Source organism: Prunus mume, linkage group LG2 (genome assembly GCF_029339155.1).
Source record: "Prunus mume cultivar Tortuosa linkage group LG2, ASM2933915v1, whole genome shotgun sequence".
Classification (NCBI taxonomy): domain Eukaryota; kingdom Viridiplantae; phylum Streptophyta; class Magnoliopsida; order Rosales; family Rosaceae; genus Prunus; species Prunus mume.
Genome location: NC_142699.1, coordinates 6,063,083 through 6,085,435, shown reverse-complemented (window position 1 = coordinate 6,085,435; position 22,353 = coordinate 6,063,083). Strand labels below are relative to the sequence as shown.

The 22,353-nt window shown below is 37.3% G+C and overlaps 3 protein-coding genes and 1 pseudogene across 4 annotated transcripts; 2 read left to right on the top strand and 2 right to left on the bottom strand.

Annotated features, from left to right (window-relative positions):
• Positions 1-1,043: 1,043 nt before the first annotated feature.
• Positions 1,044-2,141, bottom strand: LOC148919500 (putative diphthine methyl ester synthase pseudogene; annotated as a pseudogene).
• A 1,992-nt stretch (positions 2,142-4,133) lies between these two features.
• Positions 4,134-4,626, bottom strand: LOC148919499 (MDIS1-interacting receptor like kinase 2-like). The gene has a single exon (XM_089045519.1). The coding sequence runs from the start codon at positions 4,610-4,612 to the stop codon at positions 4,226-4,228; it is 387 nt and encodes a 128-aa protein (XP_088901645.1). The 5' UTR covers positions 4,613-4,626; the 3' UTR covers positions 4,134-4,225.
• Positions 4,627-8,959: 4,333 nt separating this feature from the next.
• LOC148919498 (uncharacterized) lies at positions 8,960-10,801 on the top strand. The gene is made up of 4 exons (XM_089045522.1): positions 8,960-9,135; positions 9,326-9,476; positions 9,564-9,734; positions 10,235-10,801. The coding sequence occupies exons 2-4, from the start codon at positions 9,330-9,332 to the stop codon at positions 10,424-10,426; spliced, it is 510 nt and encodes a 169-aa protein (XP_088901648.1). The 5' UTR covers positions 8,960-9,135; positions 9,326-9,329; the 3' UTR covers positions 10,427-10,801.
• A 1,467-nt stretch (positions 10,802-12,268) lies between these two features.
• Positions 12,269-16,381, top strand: LOC148919497 (uncharacterized). Of its 2 annotated transcripts, none has more exons than XM_089045517.1 (2): positions 12,269-15,579; positions 15,844-16,381. In XM_089045517.1, exons 1-2 carry the CDS (start codon positions 12,309-12,311, stop codon positions 16,245-16,247), a joined length of 3,675 nt encoding a protein of 1,224 aa, XP_088901643.1. In that variant the 5' UTR covers positions 12,269-12,308; the 3' UTR covers positions 16,248-16,381. The 2 variants fall into 2 exon arrangements, with proteins under 2 accessions (XP_088901643.1, XP_088901644.1); XM_089045518.1 differs by having other exon boundaries at positions 12,271-15,579; positions 15,847-16,381.
• The last annotated feature ends 5,972 nt before the right edge of the window (positions 16,382-22,353 follow it).

Here is a 22,353-nt window from a genome sequence, read left to right as displayed (position 1 = left end):
ATTTAATTAACAATGAAGCCGATGGGTGTGAAAATTCGTCGTAATTTGAAGCCCACAAGTTTTGAACCTTTTGTCTTTGCAAAGCCCATCAGTGTGTATGCTGATATTAATAGACATAATATTAAAACCAACCATGTCAACGTAGGAATGGCAATGGGTCGGTTGGGGTTGTGGTATGACAATACCATCCCCGCTTTCCATTCCCGGTTGGGGTTGAGCCTACTAATACAAAACTTCTACTAGAGAAATGACACAAGTTAAGATCTAAAGATGATCTCACTAGCATTTTCCTATATTAAAGATGGTCTCACGGTATCTTGATAGTGTGAGAAAATCACCATACATGCTTACCCCATTATCTGCTTTTGGCCCCTTTGATGAACCTGACCATAAAATATTTATAATTTATGGCCAAAGCCCCAAATAATTCTTCTAATATATTCTCCCAAGATTTAAAGCAAATGATCAATGGCTCGTTTAAGCTTCTTTTGATACTAGAAGTCTAGATGCATGTTGCCCCTGAAATTTGTTTTACTTTTCTTTCATGTTATTGTTCTATTTAGTTGGATTTTGGTTTGATGTAGATAATGTTGTTATGGTAAGTACTCTGAATATAGTATTTCAATGTGCCCATGAAGATAATACATTAATACTTGAGTTGAGAACCCTTAATTTGGAGGTGATAAATTTTTTTTGGGTGGCATTTTATCCATATAGGCTGGTCTTATTCTTACAACTCTGCCATGAATGCAGCACTCCAAGAAGTAATAAGGTCTTTCTTATCAGCCAAAACATGAAAGGAACAGACTTTCATACTTGAGTCGACGGATTTTAAACGAGCCTTTGTATAATTAAGTTGTATTATTTAATTTGCATTAGCAAAGAAAACATGATAAATTGGAGTTTACCTGATGAAATTGTATTCTAGTCATGGATTGTTTAAGATAATAATGCAAAAATCAAAACTGCAGCAACTAGAAGTCGTCGTCTTAAGTTGTGTACAAGCCAGACAATAGATAACATTATGTTTGACAGTGAAGGCCTCAAGATACGAAAATTTTGGGGTCCTTACCAGATTCTCCTCGATCGTCCTCAACCTCCAACTACTCAATTGCAGTGTTTATTGACATATATCTAGGTTGTTCATACTGCTTCCTTCCACTGAAAGATTCAATGGAGGTAGAAAAGAGTAAATAAGTCTATGCGATAGCAGAATCACAAAACACATAAAAACAAGACACACAGTAAATCCCTCCAAGCTGAAAATCAAAGAGAAGGCAATCAATCATTTGAACACGGACCTGCACAAAGATTCCAGAGTCGGTTCCTTCACGCGTTTAGCGAAAAATAAATTTGAGATGAAAGTTTATATGTAGCAAGATAAGCGCTATGAGAAAATATTTAGAATCCAACCTAACAAGCAGAGAGTATGCAGTCCAACCCCGCGATTGTTTCGAATCTTGTCGTAAAAGCTATCAGGCCTCCAAGTTTCAGTGAAGAATGGAATTGAAACTCTCTCCATAGTGGTAGAGTTGCAAGCCACAGATTCCAACTGCATTCATCACCGATGCATTATGCACCACTTTGACATATATGCCCAACTTATTGGCTCGAACAAGAAGATCAGAGTGAGTTGTAGCTCTGTGTTCCAGATCAAATTATGCAAGAAAAAACCAATTGATCAAATAAGTCTCCCATTCAATCATAAGTCCTATACTCTACTTCAATTGATCAAATAACTCAATTAAAATATAAAGTTGTTGAGAACCCAATTTCAATTACTTGTCAAAAATAATTCTTTGGAAACAAATACATAACATAATAAACTGACATTCCAAAGAAAGGCATACCCAAAAGGATCTCCAGCTACAAGGAAAGCCACGTTAGAAGCAGCAGCTTTTCCTGTGCATCGAAATTTCTTTTAAACTGAACACGTAGGTTCTGAAAACAAATAGAGCAAGAGAGGGAGACGGAAGAAAAGCCATACCAACGTGGAAAGGCCGTCGGAAGAGAGACCAAAAGAGAGTAGAGAAGTGTAGGCCTCTATGAAAACCTGGTCACATTGCTTCACTATTTCTAAGCCTCTGAAGGTGGTGTCTTTCTTTCTCATCTGAAAATCCGAGTCCTACTATGTACGGCATCCCTCTCAGACTCGCCCTCTGCTTGGTGTTCTTGTCTCCGACTGTCTTCCTTGTCCACCTTTGCCGAGGATTTATAGTTTACCGTTGTTTTTTGTGGGGGTTTTTCTCTCTTGCTAGGCTTGTTAAGTCCAACCATCCAACACAGTTCGCATGGGCTGGGCCGTAAAAGTTGGGGCCTTGACAACAAAATTTATTTATAAGATATTTATTCAAAAATTCATTTTAGCATGACATATTATATAAAAATTTATATAGATTCTATTTGTAGAGAAAAATATAAAACTACCCACTTGTCATTTTCTAATTACTTCTTAATGAGTTATAAATTTATAAGAACTAATTAGAAAATAAAAAATGGCTAGTTTTGAATTTTTCACTCCAAATATGCTCTATAAAGGCTTTTATATATTATGTCCTACTTAAATGGGTTTATTAGTGAAATCTTAATTATTTATTTAATACCGACAAGTTAGCTGAAGCCCAACCTTGTTCTCCTACAATTGTTTTGACATTTGTAATTTTTGTGTGTGGGTCAAATATCAAGTCAAAGTGGGAGGTAGGATTGGTTTTCGGACGGGTCAAATTGGAATAAGGGGATTCCCATTTCAATTCAAAAAAATTTGGAATGAAAATTCTTTTCCAAAAAATTTCGGAATTTAACATATATTGGAAAATTTCATAAAATTCTTGAAATTATTAAGCATGTCTAATGATTTTGAAAGGCTAAAATTGGCTCAAAATTGAAAAATCATACGAAAAGCTATTATATGTTATGACTTAGATGTTGCTATCGTTTATGTAATTACTCGTCTATGTCTATTTGGTCATATTTCGTTCAACATGAGATTAGTCATATGTATAATGTAAAGAGTATAGCTGTTCAGCAATACTATTTATAAAAAATAAAAAATAAATAAAAAATAAAAAACCAACGTAAAGCCATTCGGCTATATTCATTTCAATAAGAATCCGAAGTATATATATATAAATAAAAGGATCCGCTAACAATTCAGACCCACGTGAAAAAGGCTATACTGTCTAAGTATATTATATTTAAAAGGCGTATAGCTGCACGGCTATACTATTTGTTGTTTTAAAAAATTTAAAAAGGACCCGATAAAGCCACTCGGCTATACTCGTTAAAAAAATTCTCAATTATAGCTGCTTAGAAACGACAATGATGGCCTCGTCGAGTATGCACAATGACAACCACTCGTCGTCTTGATTGTGGAGGAAGACGGAGATTTCGCATCGTCATAAATCGTCTTTGTTATCGTCATTGTCGTCGTCGTTGGTTTGGACTTAGGATTTTTGATCTTTTGTTACTATTTCAGTTATGGATCTCATTTTTGTTTAAGAATGTACTTCTATGATAGAGTATTAATAATGTACTTTTATGACATAGTAATATTGACAAGATAATTCTATGACGTAGTAGTATTAACAAGATAGTTCTATGACATGGTATTAATAATGTACTTCTATGAAGAGTCCCTGCATGATTTTCGCAATTTTTTTTTTAAAATAAATTGTTTGGGTTTTTACAAAAAAAATAAATATAAATATGGGCTAGCCTTGTTTTGGGGGTTTTTTTTTTTGTTGTTGAGTTTTTTGTGTTGGCTTTTCTAAAGTTAATCAGTGGCAATCATGTAATTTATAAGAACTTCAACACCTATTTCTTATGTAGTAAATTGGTTTTGGGTGTGTTTCTAAAGTGCATTCCATGTGGGATTTTTTTTTTAAATAATTATAATTTCAGCCCATATATTGGATATAATAGTGAAGTTTCCTTTAATTTTCACAGTTTAATTATTTATTATTGATTTTGGGACAATTTACACATCGTATTTAAAATTACTCAACAAAACCCTTGTTTTATTTCATTTGTTTTTCCTCACAAGGATAAACAAACTATAAGGAAAATTCCCCAATAAAGTATTTTATGTTAAGGATAAACAAACTGTAAAGCATCCTAAATAAAGTCATCATGAAATAAATTACAAGAAGGAAATATCTATGGAGAATCTTTCTAAACAGAAGACACAGGAAAAGTGAAATGTGCATAAGAAAGAAGCACATTTTGATCAGGTAGCCAAAGGATCAAGAGCAAGCAATTCACCACATGTCATCATATGTACCGGCTTCGACAAATGCAACATCTGAGTTGAGAGGAAATGAGAAACTTGTTTCATGGTTGGACGAGATTTCGGGTTGGAATCCAAGCATGAAAATGCTATCTTCACAAGAGAGACCACTTCGCTTGCAACTTGATGCGTAGGAGGGGAAATGCATTGGTCCAAAACATCCACAATTGGTACTTGATGGGCTGGTAATGCAGATGATGAGGAGGGTGAGGAGGATGAAGAGACTGATGAGAAAGATGAGAAAAGATGTCCAGGATGCTTTCCCATAATTATTTCCAATGTGACCACACCAAAGCTATAAACATCACAATTCTCATTCACTTTCATTGTGTAAGCAAGCTCTGCTCAGAGAAAACCTCAGAGAAGTGGCATTATTAGTTTATAGATATAACTATGCAATAGAATTTTGACGAAACTGTATCATGCACAAATTAACTTATTAGTTTATAGCTTAAGAGAATTGAAAATATGCTTATTAGTATATTTTCTAAATCAAAGAAGTGAAAATGTGTTTATGTTAACCGCTCCTAATGATGAAAATGAGGCATTGGTCTAAAAGCAAAAGCTTAAAAAGTGCTAAATACAGAGAACATGGAATCACAATATTACCTGGTGCCATGTAGCCATATGTGCCTGCAGCGGCAGTCCAATTAGTTGAGTCTTGATTTAAAAACTTAGCAGTGCCAAAATCTGAAACACAAGCCTCATATTCAGAATCCAACAAAATGTTCTTGCTTGAGATGTCACGATGTACAATCGGTGGCAAGCAATCGTGGTGCATGTAAGACAAGGCATACACCCTTAACAATATTCACCCTTTTACTCCACCCCAACTCTTTAGCTTCTTCATCTTTGCTCAACATTGCGGCTAAGCTACCTCTTTTAAGATAGTCATACACCAAAAACGAGTGTCTTTTATGTGCACAGAAACCATAGAGCTTCACAATATTTTGATGTCTTATCTTACTGAGTGCCCTTACTTCATTCAAGAACTCCTTCTGAAATTCGGTCTTGCCATCCCATAGCAGATGAAGTTTCTTCACAGCCACTACGTCTCTAGACGAAAAATTCACTATGTAGATGCTTCCATGTCCTCCCTTCCTAATGCAATATGTGGAATCAAAATCTTCTGTTGCCCATATGATTTCCTCATACATTGATTTTTCATCAAAATTTAAAACTGAAAAGGAAATTTCTCCATGCGTGTGGTTTTGTTTAGTATCGTGATGCTTCTTTTTTCTTTGCACTATTACAAAGACAATTGTAAAGAAAGCAGATACAAGTACAAATACCGCTGGAAGAGAGAATATTAACTTGTGGTCTTTTTTTGAGGCATGTGCATTGCAGGGAGGCAGTAGAGCTCCAACTTTGCCACACAATCCTTTGTTCTCTTTCAATATTTCTAGCGGAGCTTCTCGAAATGCACTGATGTTAGGAAGGGGACCTTCCAAGTGATTGTAGGATATGTCAACGTACAACAAGCCGCCCAGGTCTGTGAAACTTAATGGTATGGAACCCGAAAGATTGTTGTGGGAAAGATCAAGTGTCACCAAACTCTGCATACTGCTTATTTCTGATGGTATCTTACCTTCAAGTGAGTTATGACTTAAATCCAGGTAATTCAATTGAACTAACTTCTCCAACTTAAATGGAATTGCTTGAGCCAACTTGTTGTTGCTCAAATTCAAGTAGTACAATTTCAACAAGTCACCTAGAATGCTCGGAATTGACTCATTGAATTTATTTGTTGACAAGTCAAGATACTCAAGATAAGTTAATGTTCCGAATTCAGAAGGTATACGACCTGCAAGTTGATTTCCATTCAACATCAACCTCTCCAAACAAGTAATTCTCCTAAATCCCATTGGAATTAACCCAACTAAATGATTCGAAGAAAGGTCTAGCACATGAATTTGGGTTGCGTTGGCTATCTCACGTGGTATGCTACCAGTAAGGTTGTTTCCCGCAAGTCGTAGGGTTGTCAACTTTGGACATTTTGGCCAATTGTGTGAGATTTCTCCATACAAGTTGTTATGGCTTACGTCTATAAAATGAAGATTCGGATAAACGCCAAAGTCTTGGATATATTGCTGTCAATTGGTTACGATCAAGACAGAGTGCATAAGCTCGTGCAGTTTTCAAGCTTTTGGGGATTGGACCAGTCAAATAGTTTCTGTATACTGAAAAGTTTGTGAGTTTTCCACCTTGGCAAATATTTTGGGACAGATAACCAGAAAATTGGTTTGTAGCCAACTGCAGTTCAGTCAAATTCTTGAGATTCTCTATCTCTTGGGGAATGAAGCTGGAAAGTTGGTTATCGCTTAAGAATAAGATCTCCAAGTTGCTCAAGTTAGTAAATGAGGCTGGAATTGAACCATTGAGTTGATTCATGCCCAACTCTAGCTCTACAAGAGATTTCAAGTTCCTTATCTCCTTGGGAATCAAACCAGAAAGTTTATTGTCATTCAAGTACAAAGTGTTTAGGTTTATTAAGTTACCAATATTTGGAGGGATGAGACCACTTAAACTATTGTTGGACAAGCCTAGATTTACAAGAGATTTCAAGTTCCCAATCTCCTTGGGAATCAAACCAGAAAGTTGATTGGAATGCAAAAACAAAGTGTTTAGGTTTATTAAGTTACTAATATTTGGAGGGATGAGACCACTTAAATTGTTGTTGGACAACTCTAGATCTACAAGAGATTTCAAGTTCCCTATCTCCTTGGGAATCAAACCAGAAAGTTGATTGGAATGCAAAAACAAAGTGTTTAGGTTTATTAAGTTACCAATATTTGGAGGGATGAAATCACTTAAATTGTTGTTAGAAAATCCTAGATATACAAGAGATTTCAAGTTCCCTATCTCCTCGGGAATCAAACCAGAAAATTGATTTTGGGAGAGATCAAGATGGTGGAGTTTGGAGAGGTGGCTTATTTGAGATGGGATGGCATCAAAGAGTTTGTTCAAGCTGAGGTCAAGATATTCAAGATTAGGGAAGGACAAGAATGAAAACTCATGTAGCGTACCTTGAATACCACAAGTGGAAAGGTTTAGCTTGCTGACACTTCCAGCTGCGTTGCATGAAACACCAATCCAGTGCATGGGCTTGTTCTTGGTTTTGGATTCTGTTGGAAGAATTGGTGACATTAATATTATGAATGGGAGGGTCGTACCAGGTGAGGTTATTGAGGGCTTGTTTTGGAAATAATGGCTTTCCATTTGAGAAGAGCCTTTGCTTCAGTATGAGAAGTAGAAGTAGCAGAAGGGAAGGCAACCCAATTTGGTGATGAAACATACAAGAAGATGACAAGGCAATAAGGCAGGAAGCATAGTTTAGCAGAAGTTAAAGATGTCATGGTTATTATTTGTGTGGTATACGTATATTGTATGGGCTGTGCCTTACTAGTTATATATAGTGTGGGTTAGTCTTTGGGGTTCAGTAGTTGAGCATTGAAAAGTCTTTGGAATAGGAATGCGTAACTGATGGTTTATTTTGTCGTTTATTGGATAAATTCATTTGATTATTGCGCTCCTCCCATGCTGCTACTGATAATTAATAGTCAACTTAGTTTTTTAATTTATCAATACAAAATACATCAGTTATAAGAAAGAATTGTCACCTCACCATCAAGTCCAACTCTTCTATTGTTGTGGAGGGAGATAAGAAAAGAAAATAGAGAACATAAATAAATGAATTTGAAAATAGAGAAAAAAAAATTGCAAAGAGAGTTACCTTGTGCAAAACTAGAAGAAGGGGAGGAGAAGAGCTGTGATTGAGGAAATAAACTTTGGCAGTAGAAAAAAGTGAGATTTAGGTATAAAAAAGTATTTTCCCACTTTTAGCCCCTATTTTTAAAAATATTTCAAATCACTCCACCAAAAGTTTCAAAAATCACGTTTAGACCCCAGATTTTATTTTGAAAATTTCAAACTGGTCCCTGCCGTGTCTTGACCGTGTCGGAGCTGTGTCTTGACCGATGTCCCAACCGTTGACCGTGTCCAATGCGTGTCGGCGGCGTGTCGGAGCCGTGTCAGCGTGTTGGCGTGTCCGACACTCCGACACTCTAGCAGTTTGGAGTGTCCGTGCAACATAGGTTAGTGGTACCATATGAAATCATAATTTAAAAATGAAAATAAAATCTTTTAAAAAATGTACAATGGCATTGTGGCAATTTACTCGCTGGCTGGCACCTTCCAGCTTCCTCTTTCGGGTCCTACCGTTTCTCTCTCTCTCTCTCTTCTGATAAGCCTATAAGTAGAGCGATCTTGCTCCTAAGTTGTCCACACGCCCTCCGACTTCAACAGAAGAGAAAAATGTGAATGAAAATTAAAAAATATTGGAAGGAGAAGAGTTTGTATGAAGATTTGGTGTGGAAAGTGAATAAAATTGTTAGGTATTTATAGGGAAAAAATCCAAAATTTTTGGTATTTAAAAAAAAAACAATTCGAATTGGCGTAGTTTACGAAAAAAAACCATCACAAAGATCCGGAAGTGCCATATGGAGTTTTCCATTGGGTCGTATTAGGGTTGACATCAGCGGTGACATCGACGTCAACGCGTAAAAAAAAAATTGAATTCGCTGACGTCAGCACCTTCGGGCGTGAGCCCAAGCAGGATTGCCCGTGGGCTTGCCCGGGCTTGCCCGGGCTGGATTCTTTGTGCTGGAGGTCCAAACTTCGCCTGGAGGGGCCTGTTGCCCTGGCAGCCCAGCTGCGCTGGAGGTGCTCTTAGATTCCTCTCATTCTCTCTCACACGCCAACAATAACGCTTGCCTTTTCTGTTTGTTTCTCGGGAAAACTCTACACACTGTTTTTCTCACCAGTCCAACTGATTTCTCCCCCAATTCAAGGTATTTACTTCAGTTTTATTTTCATTTTTTAGCTTCGTACTGTATAAATTGAGCTATATACACAGCCATTGTTCGTTGGTTATCGGATTGGTGTTTTAATTTGTAATTCTGAAAGTTCAATTTGAATTTGAGAAATTAAAAGCTGAAAGATTAATGGTGTGAGGTTCTGGGTTCTGTATGTTGTGTGAAGGTTGATGGCGCAGTTTCAGAACGACGAGCTGGAGTATGTCGTCGAATACTACTTCGACGTCGCTGAGTTCGAAGACAACGACGCTTTTGCTGAGAACCAGCTCCGTAGGAGCCAAGATGCCGACTCAGACTTTGAGGACGACTTTGATGAGGTAATTGAGCTCTGTTTTTTTCCTGTTGAATTCGGTAATTCTATACAATTTGAACAAACAAAGGAGTGATATTTGGTGAATTTGCAGCAGAGCAAGGTGAAGACTGATACTTCAGCTATGGAAGCTAGAAACGGGAAAGACTTACAGGGAATTCCATGGAAGAGGCTTAACTTCACCAGAGATAAGTATCGTGAGACACGATCGAAGCAGCACAAGAACTACGAGAGCCTCTCTCGCCCTGGTCAAGACCTCGAAAAGGTTTCTACTTTGTACCCTTCACTCTTTTTTGTGGCCTCTGCTTCTGTGTTCTGTATTTTTCGGGTTTAGAAATGCCTTGTTGGTCTTCAAGGCTTGATCTTTACATATGTTTTGATGTTGGTCCTTTGTGAAGCGAAATTATTTTACCCATTATAGCGGCTAGATCAATTTGCATGCATTCATTCGATTGTTCAAGGGCATTGCTCATCATAATATCCTAGCTATTTTTGTCACTTACTGAAGGCATGCTGTGTGTAAAAAGTTTAGATCCTTTTGAATTTTGTGCCTTGCTGCTGCATATAAGATTCCCTTTGTGGCCGTTTTTTAATGTAGGTCTTGTAAAAATGTTTTATCCTTTATGATGGATATCTTAATTTGTGATTATGGTTCTGTGCCTCAACCATTCACTGGAAGGTATGGAGTTCATAATGGTTCTGTCTTTGTTGGGGCCTATTTTAGATCTTGTATCATCTGAGATGTAATTGGCTTACTTCGTGAAGCTGCTCGATTGTACTCGACCTCCAAAAGCTGCTCGATTGAAGGACTCAGGATATGAAAATTTTGGGGTCCTTACCGGATTCTCCTCGATTTCCAAAAGCTGCTCGATTGCAGTGTTTATTGACATATGTCTAGGCGGTTCATACTGCGTCCTTCCACTGAAAGATTCAAGGGGGGCAGAAAAGAGTAAATAAGTCTATGCAACAGCAGAAGCACAAAAAACACAAAAACAAGACACAGCCTGAAATAAAAAAGAAGACGGTCGATCATTTGAATACGGACCTGCACAAAGATTCCAGAGTTGGTTCCTTCACGGGTATATCTACATTGAAAAATAATTTGTGATGAAAGTTTATAGCAAGATAAGCGTCATGAGAAAGCTATCAGGCCTCCAAGTTTCAGTGAAGAATGGAATTGAAACTCTCTCCGTAGTGGTTTAGTTGTAATCCACAGATCCAACTGCATTTGTCACCGAGGCTTGAACAACAAGATCAGTGTGAGTTGTAGCTCTGTGTTCCAGATCAAATTATGCAAGAAACGAATTCAGAAAAACCCAATTGGTCAAATAATCTACTTCAATTGGTCAAATAACCCAATTAAAACATAAAGTCGTTAGGAACCAAATTTTAAATACTTAGTCAAAAATAGTTCTTTGGAAACAAATATATATAACATAATGAACTGACATTCCAAAGAAAGCCATGCATACCCAGAAGGATCTCCAACTACAAGGAAAGCAACGTCAGAAGCAGCAGCTGCAGTTAGAATTTGGTCGGCTTTTTCCCTCCACCGTTTTTCTACCTGCAACTGTGACTGACTGGTTTTCCATACAAGTTTTCATGTGCATTGAAATTTCTTCTAAAAAACTGAAACACCTACGTTTTGAAAACAAATAGAGCAAGATAGGGAGACAGAAGAAAAGCCACACCAACGTGGAAAGGCCGTCGGAAGAGAGACCAAAAGAGAGTAGAGAAGTGTAGGCCTCTATGAAAACCTGGTCACATTGCTTCACTATTTCTAAGCCTCTGAAGGTGATGTCTTTCTCATCCGCCAATCCCAGTCCTACTATGTACAGCATCCCTCTCAGTCTCGCCCCTTTGATTGGTGTTCTTGTCTCCGACTGTCTTCCTTGTCCGCCTTTGCCGAGGGTTTATGGTTTACTGTTGTTTTTGTGGGGGCTTTTCTCTCTTGTTAGGCTTCTTAAGTCCATCCATCCAACACAGTTCGCATGGGCTGGACTGTAAAAGTTGGGGCCTTGACAACAAAATTTATTTATGAGATATTTATTCAAAAATTCATTGTAGCATGATATATTATATAAAAATTTAGACAGGTTGTAAACAGGTCTAAAGGGTTGCTGACATTGGTCTAAAGGGTTGTAAACAGGTTTTCAACAATAAGAGAAATGCAAATGTTAACGTGAAAACTATGAAAGTTGTATTACACTTGATTTATGAAATTTTGCTAATTTTTTACGGTATCAACATTGATACCAAATTATATCGATCCCGTTTGGGTCTGGTATGGTTTGAATGTGTTTTCAAAAACTCTCATCCCCCGATTCTCCTATTCGGGATTGACACCGGGATGACCTCCATCCCGTGTCATCTCATACCGTGCCCAGCCCTACTCACTTCCATCTATTTTATTTCATTAATTCAGTCCAACAAATGCAAAATTGACATTTAACTATAACTATAAAGAACGAGAGAGAAAGACTTTGACTCTAGCCATTTTAAGAACAACCACTGAGACAAAGACTTTACTACAATTCTAACAATGGCAGCAAGCTCACTCAAGCATTTAGGTGGGTGGGACACATCTAAACCCCTATGTCATGCATATGGTTATCTCTCACCTCCATCATTTTCATTTCATTATTTCATCCAGAAAATTCAAAATTGGCATTTAAATTTAGAGAATGAAAGATGAGACCTTCACTCAAAAGAAAACTGATTATAGATGAGATCCCAAAGACTTTTCAATGCTCAATTGAACCCCAAAGACTAACCCACACTATATATAAGTAGTAAGGCACAGCCCATATAGTATACGTATACCACACAAACAAGGACCATGACATCTTTAACTTCCGCTAAACTATGCTTCCTGCCTTATTGCCTTGTCATCTTCTTGTATGTTTCATCACCAAATTGGGTTGCTTTTCCTTCTGCTACTTCTACTTCTCATATTGAAGCAAAGGCTCTTCTCAAATGGAAAGCCAGCTTATTTCTAAATCAAGCCCTCAATAACCTCACTTGGTATGACCCTCCCACTCATAATATTAATGCCACCAATTCTTCCAGCAGCAATCCAAAACCAAGAACAAGCCCATGCACTTGGACTGGTGTTTCATGCAACTCAGTTGGAAGTGTCAACAAGATAGACCTTTCTAATAGACGTATACAAGGTACGCTACATGCATTTTCATTCTTGTCCTTTCCTAATCTTGAATATCTTGACCTCAGCCTGAACAAACTATTTGATGCCATCCCACCTCAAATCAGTAACCTATCCAAACTCCACTATCTTGAACTCTCTCTCAATCAATTTTCCGGGAGAATCCCACCAGAAATCGGTCTCTTAAGAAATCTTACATTTCTTGGTCTCTCTGAAAATCCATTGTTGGGAGGGAATATTCCCAATGAGATAGGCAATCTGAAATCTCTTGTGATGCTATATTTGCATAAGAATAAACTCAATGGTGCAATTCCAAGATCACTAGGCAATCTAACAAGCCTTACCCATCTCTTTCTCTATCTTAATAAACTTTCTGGTCTGATTCCCAAGGAGATAGGGAACTTAAAATCTCTAGTAAGTCTAGATTTGTCCGCCAACAATCAGTTGTCTGGGAGAATTCCACCAGAAATTGGTTTTATAAGAAATCTTACATTACTTAGTCTCTTTGACAATACATTTTTTGGGAATATTCCCAATGAGATAGGCAACCTAAAATCTCTTGTGCAGCTACTTTTGGATGAGAATAAACTCAACGGTTCAATTCCAAGATCACTAGGCAATCTAACAAGCCTTACCTATCTCTATCTCGATGATAATAAACTTTCTGGTTTGATTCCCAAGGAGATAGGAAACTTGAAATCTCTTGTAGATCTAGATTTGTCCTACAACAATTTAAGTGGTCTCATCCCTCCAAATATTGGTAACTTAATAAAGCTAAACACTTTGACCTTGCTTTCCAATCAACTTTTTGGTTTGATTCCCAAGGAGATAGGGAACTTGAAATCTCTTGTACATCTATCGTTGGCCGACAACAATTTAAGTGGTCTCATCCCTCCAAATATTGGTAACTTAATAAACCTAAACACTTTGTACTTGGGTGGAAATCAACTTTCTGGTTTGATTCCAGAGGAGATAGGGAACTTGAAATCTCTTGTAAATTTATCGTTGGCCAACAACAATTTAAGTGGTCTCATCCCTCCAAATATTGGGAACTTAATAAACCTAAGCTCTTTGTACTTGTATTCCAATCAACTTTCTGGTTTGATTCCCAAGGAGATAGGGTACTTGAAATCTCTTGTAACACTACACTTGGGTGCGAATCAACTCAATGGTTCAATTCTTGTTTCAATCGGTGACTTGCGCAACTTGGAATACTTTTCCCTAAGTGATAACCAACTTTCCGGACCCATCCCCCAAGAGATAGAGAATCTCAAGAAGTTGACTGCCCTTCAATTGGATACAAACCAATTTTCTGGTTATCTGCCCCAAAATATTTGCCAAGGTGGAAAATTCACAAACGTTTCAATAAGCATAAACAATTTGACTGGTCCAATCCCCAAAAGCTTGAAAAATTGCACAAGCTTATTCAGACTCCGTCTTGAACATAACCAATTGACAGGAAATATATTTGAAGACTTTGGCGTTTATCCGAATCTTCATTTTATAGATGTAAGCCATAACAACTTGTTTGGAGAAATCTCACACAATTGGCAAAAATGCCCAAAGTTGACAACCCTACGACTTGCGGGAAACAACCTTACTGGAAGCATCCCACCTGAGATAGGCAATGCAACCCAAATTCAAGAGCTAGATCTCTCTTCAAATCATTTAGTTGGGTTGATTCCAATGGGATTTGGAAGACTGACTTCTTTGGAGAGGTTGATGTTGAATGGAAATCAACTTTCAGGTCGTATACCCTCTGAATTCGGATCATTGACTGATCTTGATTATCTTGACTTGTCAACAAATAAATTCAGTGACTCAATTCCTAGCATTCTAGGTGACTTGCTCAAATTATACCATCTGAATTTGAGCAACAACAAGTTATCTCAATCAATTCCACTTCAGTTGGGGAAGTTAGTTCAATTGAACGAGCTGGATTTCAGTCATAACTCTCTTGAAGGTAGCATACCATCAGCAATGAGCAATATGGAGAGTTTGGTGTTGCTCAATCTTTCCCACAACAATCTTTCGGGTTCCATACCATCAAGTTTCGAAGAGATGCACGGCTTGTCGTACGTTGACATATCCTACAATCACTTGAAAGGTCCCCTTCCTGACATCAAGGCATTTCAAGAAGCTCCGCCAGAAAGATTGAAAGGGAACAAAGGATTGTGTGGCAAAGTTGGAGTTCTGCTGCCACCCTGCAATGCACATGGCTCAAAAAAGGACCACAAGGTCATATTCTCTGTTCTAGCAGTATTTGTACTTCTATCTACTCTCTTTACAATTGTCTTCGTAATAGTGCAAAGAAAGAAAAAGCATCAACATACTAAACAAAACCACATGCATGGAGAAATTTCCTTTTTGGTTTTGAATTTTGATGGAAAATCAATGTATGAGGAAATCATAAAGGCAACAGAAGATTTTGATTCCACATATTGTATTGGGAAAGGAGGACATGGAAGCGTCTACAAAGCGAATTTGTCATCTGGAGATGTAGTGGCCGTGAAGAAACTCCATCTGCTATGGGATGGAGAGACAGAATTTCAGAAGGAGTTCTTGAATGAAGTAAGGGCACTCAGTGAGATAAGACATCGAAATATTGTGAAGCTCTATGGTTTCTGTTCACATAAAAGACACTCGTTTTTGGTGTATGAGTATCTTGAAAGAGGTAGCTTGGCCGCAATGTTGAGCAAAGATGAAGAAGCTAAAGAGTTGGGGTGGAGTAAAAGGGTGAATATTGTTAAAGGCTTAGCTCATGCCTTGTCTTACATGCACCACGATTGCTTGCCATTGATTTTACATCGTGACATCTCAAGCAAGAACATTTTGTTGGATTCTGAATATAAGGCATGTGTTTCAGACTTTGGCACAGCTAAGTTTTTGAATCCAGACTCAACTAATTGGACTGCAGCTGCAGGCACACATGGCTATATGGCACCAGGTAATATTGTGATTCCCTGTTCTCTATATTTAGCACTTTTTAAGCTTTTTATTTTAGACCAATGCTTCATTTTCACCATTAGGAGCGGTTAACATAAACACATTTTCACTTCTTCAATTTAGAAAATATACTAATAAACACATTTTCACTTCTCTTAAGTATAAACTAATATGTCGATTTATGCATGATATAGTTTCGTTAAAATTCCATTGAATAGTTATGTCTATAAACTAATAATGCCACTTTTATGAGGTTTTCTCTTAGCAGAGCTTGCTTACACAATGGAAGTGAATGAGAAATGCGATGTTTATAGCTTTGGTGTGGTCACATTGGAAATAATTATGGGAAAGCATCCTGGAGATCTTCTCTCATCTTTCTCATTAGTCTCTTCATCCTCCTCCTCCTCATCATCATCTGCATTACCAGCCCATCAAATACCAATTGTGGATGTTTTGGACCAACGCATTTCCCCTCCTACACATCAAGTTGCAAGCGAAGTGGTCTCTCTTGTGAAGATAGCATTTTCATGCTTGAATTCCAGCCCGAAATCTCGTCCAACAATGAAACAAGTTTCTCATTTCCTCTCAACTCAGATGCTGCATTTGTCGAAGTCGGTACATATGATGACATGTGGTGAATTGCTTGGTCTTGATCCTTTGGCTACCTGAATGTTTTATTTAATTATCTTGTGCTATTTCTTGTGTAATATAATTCGAGCATACTTGGTGACTGTTTATTTTTTCACCAATCAATAGCTATGAAATCCACAATGAAGAAATACAAATTTCAATAAACCAACAAATCTTTGGCAACAAACTGTGAGGTCGAGGATATTCAACTACAATAAACATTGTTTTTTTATAAACAGTATTATGTTTTTCTTTACAACAATGTACAGTTGACAACATTTTATTCCTGCTTTTAAAAAACTAGAACAATCAAACATGAACAAAATCTGAATCTCTTGAATCTAAATGAACATGAATATAGGATAAACGTGAGGATATTTCCCTGGAGCAGGCTTCAGTGATATGAAACTCTTGAATCTATTAAACTTCCAACTTTCCCTCATGCTGTACATCTAAACGACTCAAGCAAATAAAGAGAGAACTTGAAGCATAGCTTCATACAAAGTACCGCAGTTTCAAAGCCCGCAACAGTTCCACTGATCTGTCAGTACAATGGACATATAAATGCTCCTCAATCTGTCAAAAAAATGTGGGATTGCATTTGGCTAATCTACCATTTGGTACATTCCTGTGGCAAGTGTGATACAACGTGCAAGTCTGGGATTGAATTAATATGATAATATATATATATATATATATATTAAAAAAGATTGGGTTTTCATATTATATAGTATATAAATGTACAAAGTGCTATACCAAATGCTCGAATACCATTCCATTGAGTTTTCATATTTTTGTTTGCAGCTGCAAATTAAATAATACAACGTAATTATAGAAAACCGCATATTGAGATTCACTAAGTTGACTGAAATATGAAATTTCCACTCAAGTTTCGTTTTATGTTTTGGCCTGTGTCATCGTAACAATTAGAAAGCCCTCACTAATTTAACATTATAATATTATCTACATCAAAACAAAATCCCATTAAGTCTACACAGCAGACCAATAAGTTGAAATAAAAAAAGTAACTCAAATTTTAAGGACAACCTGCATATAGATGTCCTAATTAGAGAGGGCATCTGGCGAGGTAGAACATATGCATAGGCGATTAAGAAACCAACCTTATACTAGGCCTAGGCACGGATCGGTCCGAAACGGTAGAAGGCTCTTCCGTTAACCAAATCAAAGACTTCGGTAGACCATTTTCTCTTCCGTTAACCAAACCAAAGACTTCGGTAGACTTCGGATCGGTTAACCTAATATTTGGTTTGAATCGGTTTGGTACGCCGGTAGTACCGTAATAAAAGCATACTAATAAAAATACAATTTATAATACTTTCACATAACATAAGTTCTTAAACAAATACACCAAATTATCCTCGTAAAATATAAAAATCCAATAGTATAATTCATCCAAGTATGAAATCAAATAACTTAGTCACTATATCATTTAATATATACTCAAGATGTATTGGGAGCGATTTGTGTTTGTTGTTTGAACATTTGAGTGTTATTTTTACTGAATTCTCTACATTTATGTAAATGATTTTGACATTTGTTCCGCGTTGGGTTCTTTAGTTTTTCATGCTCTATCCAAATATATAAAGAACATAAAATTTGGATCAACGGTTGGAAAGTTACAGGTAAAAAAGGGACAAAGGTCAAAACTGGAAAACATAGGAAATTCATAAATTCCTCTATGACCAAAAAGTGCTACAGTACCTGGGTGATAAAGAAGTGATAGAATGGTGATAAAGCAGTGATACAATGGTAATAAAGAAGTGATATAACAGTAATAAAGGAGTGATACAAAATGTTGATTGTATTTATCTTTGGTTTCTTGTTTTGTATTTAAATAATAGAATAAGTATAAATATCGGATCGGTGCAGATTTCCGTTGGGTTAGGAATATTGTTTCCGTTAACCAAACCAAACATCTCGGTACTGATCGGATCAGAATAATTAAAATTAAAAAATAATTATTTAACCAAATCGTCGATGCACAGTACGTCGATACGCGGATTATTCGGATGAGATGCCCACCCCTACCTTGTACTACTAGAGCATGCATGGTGGATTTTTAATATTATTACAATATAAAACGGAAAATTGATTAGAAATGTCTTGTGTTTCACCCAAACATAGACACTGTGATTTTTATTTTTATTTTTAAATAAATTATTTTTCCTCAAATTTTGTTTATTGATAAAAGTAGTTTAGAGGATTTTTCATTACTATTAGGTCATTACCCAAGTACCATTTTGAGTATTTACTTTTTCAGAGTTATTATCCCGTATAAAGAATTTAGCATTTTCACGTTTAATACTCGTATTGTACACGTACATACATATTTTTCATGTTTAAGCTAAACATTTCCACTTGTGGTATACAAGAGTTAGAGAATCTCAAGAATTTGACTGAACTGGCTGGAGATGGATACAAACCAATTGCCTGGTTTTTTTTTTTTTTTTTGTGGTGGAAGTGGATTTCATTAAAAACACACAAAAGAGCATAACAATACACCAAAAGTGAGACCCAACCAATTGAGCTCAACAACAAAGTGAAAAGCCAGAGGCCCAAATAAAATGCAAAATAACCAGCAATAAGTTAAAAGCCAAGAAGGCATTAAGCCCACACAAACCAATTGTCTGGTTATTTGCCCCCAAATATCTGCCAAGATGGACAACTCCCAAACTTGTTAGTACAAACAAACTATTTGACTGGTCCAATCCCCAAGCTTGAAAAATTGCAGGGGCTTAGTGAGAGTCTGTCTTGACCAAAACCAATTGACAGGCAATATATTTGAAGACTTCAATGTTTATCAAAATCTTGATTTTATGAATATAAGCCACAACAACTTGTATGGAGAAATCTCACACAACTAGGGACAATACCCAAAGCTTCACCATACTAATGGCAGGAAACAACATTTCTAATAGCATACCACCTGAGATAGGCAACGCAACCCAAATTCATGTGCTGGAACTTTCTTCAAATCATTTAGTGGTTGTGACATATGTGAATATTGCCATTAATGACATCGTCTCTGGAAATGAGGCTTTTGGGGTTGCTAGGGGGATTATCACATGTTCCAATGTTATTTTGAGAAGTGGAATTTTGGGGTTGCTAGGGGGCTAAAGAAAAATTCAAAATATTAAGTAACATGTTCCAATGTTATTTTGAGAAACCTAAAAGTTATCCAAATGTTTTTTGAAAATATTAAATGAAAATATTAATATATATTAAAAAGAAAAACAATTGGGCTACCCGAAGACAAATGTGCCTGAGTCGGTTAAATACCACCTGGGAACTTGAAATGCCAATTTCAGATCTTCTAGACCAATGCATCTCTCTTTTGAACATAGCGTTTGCATCCTTGAATCCCAGTCCGCAGTGTCGTCCAACAATGAAGAAAGTTTCTCAGCCCCATGTCATCAACTCAGAGGCTGCATTTGTCAAAGCCATAATTACATATGACTACATGTGGTGAATTGCTTGCTCTTGATGGTTTCACTGCCTGATTAGGACATGCGCTACTTTTCATTTGAGTCTGCCTTGTTCTAATTCTTCTTAGATGTTTGGATTATTGTAATATATTGTAAACGTGAGTTATTTAAATAAGTATGTAAATATATTGTGAGTACTAGGAGTCCTTTATTAGGAAGGATTTATTGTTGTGTCATTTATTGAGTAGTGTTTCCTTGTAAAACAAGGATTATATATGTTATATTTCAAGGAAGTAATACAATGAAAAATTACCCCGTAAAATTCTATTTGGTATCAGAGCATAGGTTGCCATAACCCTAGAATATTTTTCCTCTACTGTTGATGGCTGACTCTTTCTTTTTTGCAATATTCCCTTGTAGAACGTCAGGGTGTGTGGGTGTGTGTGTGATAGTGTCGTGTGTGATTTGGCTGTGCTGTGTGGATTGCTACATCAAGAGCTGTGCACCATAAGCTTTGGAAGATAGTGCTGTTTTGAAATTGGAGGGTAGCTCTCGTACACCAACCAATACTCTAGTATTGAATCATGTTGTTATTCAGAATGATGCATTTGCTGTACCAAACACAGTGAAGTTGAATGGATCAAATTATCCTCTTTGGTCCAAAGTTTTGGAGATGCACATCGCTGGACGCAGTAGGAAAGGCTTTGTGACAGGGAGTACCAAGGAACTTGCTGAGAATAGTGATGGTTCTGAGACATGGGAGACAGGGAATGCAATCGTAAAAGGGTGGTTGATCAATTCCATGGAACCTGCTATCATGGGATTTTTTATTCACCTACGTATTGCTAAAGAAGTTTGGGAAGAGGTGGCTCGGACCTATTATGATGGTTCAGATATTTCTCAAATTTATGAATTAAAGGTTAAGTCTTTGGACTCCGTCCAGAGGGCCGGTCGGTTAGTGTGTATTACGCCGTTCTCAAGTCCGTTTGGTAGGAGTTAGATCAAAGGAGACCAATCAAGATGGAGTGTGCAATGGAGACCAATCAAGATGAAGTGTGCAATGGATCTCAAGACCCTTCGAGATGAGATTCAAATTGATCATGTGTATGCCTTTTTGGCGGGTTTGGATGATATCTTTGATAAAGTACGTAGTGATATTCTACGTACTCAACCCTTACCATCTGTTGAGGAAGTGTTTTCTGTTGTTCGGCATGAAGCACAAAGACATGCCACCATGATGAGTGGGAGTAACAACTAAGGAGGGCTGCAGTCCATGGCCATGGTCTCTCGGCCCGCCGCTGCCTTTCGTCTAGTAATCCTTCTAATCAGTCTTTAAATTCTCGTCCCTTTACCCGAGAAAATAAAAGATGATTTGAAGTGTACTTTCTGTGGACAAACCCGTCATACTGAGTATACATGTTTTGCCAAGCATAGGGTACCTGATTAGTTCCCGACTGAAGAAGAAGCTAGGCGTGGGAGTGGGAAATAACGAGGTCGTGCATCCCTGGCTACTGCCCCCTTCACCGAAAAGCTAAGGAGGATGAGAATATCTCCAATAACCCGAGTCAAACTTTGTTGACTCGTTCTACCCATGGTGATTCATCCTCCACCGCAGAGTCTGTAGTGCATGTTTTTTTGGCGTCCGACACTGAGCATCATGCGTTTGGATTACGGACTCTGGTGCAACGGATCATATGACATACGATAAGAATGTGTTTCAATATATGACAACATCTCACAGGAAATATATTGTATGCTAATGGTACCCGTTTTTTGTTATTGGTGCTTATGCTGTGTATATCTCATAGCCTCTCTCCCTTTACACCGATGTTTGCTTGTTCCATCTTTATCACATCATTTACTTTCCATACCACATATTACTGAACAATTGGATTGTGTTGTTCTAATGTATCCGTCCTTCTATCTACTTCAGGATATTCAGACCAAGAAGATAATTGGCGTGGCACTAAGAGAGAGGGGTTGTACTACATGGATGATGTTGTTCCTAGCAGAGCTCATGCAGTCCGAGTGCTCCATGGTAGTAATTTACAAGAAGTATGGTTATTGCATTGTCGATTAGGCCATGCATCCTTTAGCTATTTAAGGCGTATGTTGCCTTGTTCATTTAGTGGAATAAATGAATCAGACTTACATTATGAAGTATGTATTCTTGCTAAAAGCCATCGTGCTTCGTTTCCTCCTAGTATGAATAAAAGACCTTTTCCATTTGATCTTGTGCATTCCGATGTTTGGGGGCCTTCTCCAGTTGTTACTTCTTCTGGACTTTGGTGGTTTGTTACATTTATTGACGATTGCACTCGTCTGACATGGCTTTATGTGTTGAAAAATAAAAGTGATGTTGGTGCTATATTTCGATCATTTGCTCAGATGGTTTAGACGCAATATTCTTCCGTTATTAAAGTTCTACGTTCTGATAATGAAGGAGAATACATTAATTTTGAGTTGTAGGAGTTTCGCAAGGAATTCTCCATGAAACCACATGTTCGCATACCCCACAGCAAAATGGGGTTGCATAGCATAAAAATCATCATATTTTGAGACAGCTCCTGCTTTACTCCTTGAGGCCTCGGTTCCTCTATGGTTTTGGCATGAAGCCTTTACTTATGCCGTGTATGTCATTAATCGTATGACTTCTCGGGTGGTTGGATTTCAAACACCTATTCAGTGCTCACTCAACA

Coding starts and splice junctions, on each gene's coding strand:
- LOC148919497 (XM_089045517.1), top strand. CDS start 12,309: ATGACATCTTTAACTTCCGCTAAACTATGCTTCCTGCCTTATTGCCTT. Junction 15,580..15,843: donor ACATGGCTATATGGCACCAG/GTAATATTGTGA, acceptor GTTTTCTCTTAG/CAGAGCTTGCTTACACAATG.
- LOC148919498 (XM_089045522.1), top strand. CDS start 9,330: ATGGCGCAGTTTCAGAACGACGAGCTGGAGTATGTCGTCGAATACTAC. Junction 9,477..9,563: donor TTGAGGACGACTTTGATGAG/GTAATTGAGCTC, acceptor GTGAATTTGCAG/CAGAGCAAGGTGAAGACTGA. Junction 9,735..10,234: donor CTGGTCAAGACCTCGAAAAG/GTTTCTACTTTG, acceptor TACTTCGTGAAG/CTGCTCGATTGTACTCGACC.
- LOC148919499 (XM_089045519.1), bottom strand. CDS start 4,612: ATGAAAGTGAATGAGAATTGTGATGTTTATAGCTTTGGTGTGGTCACA.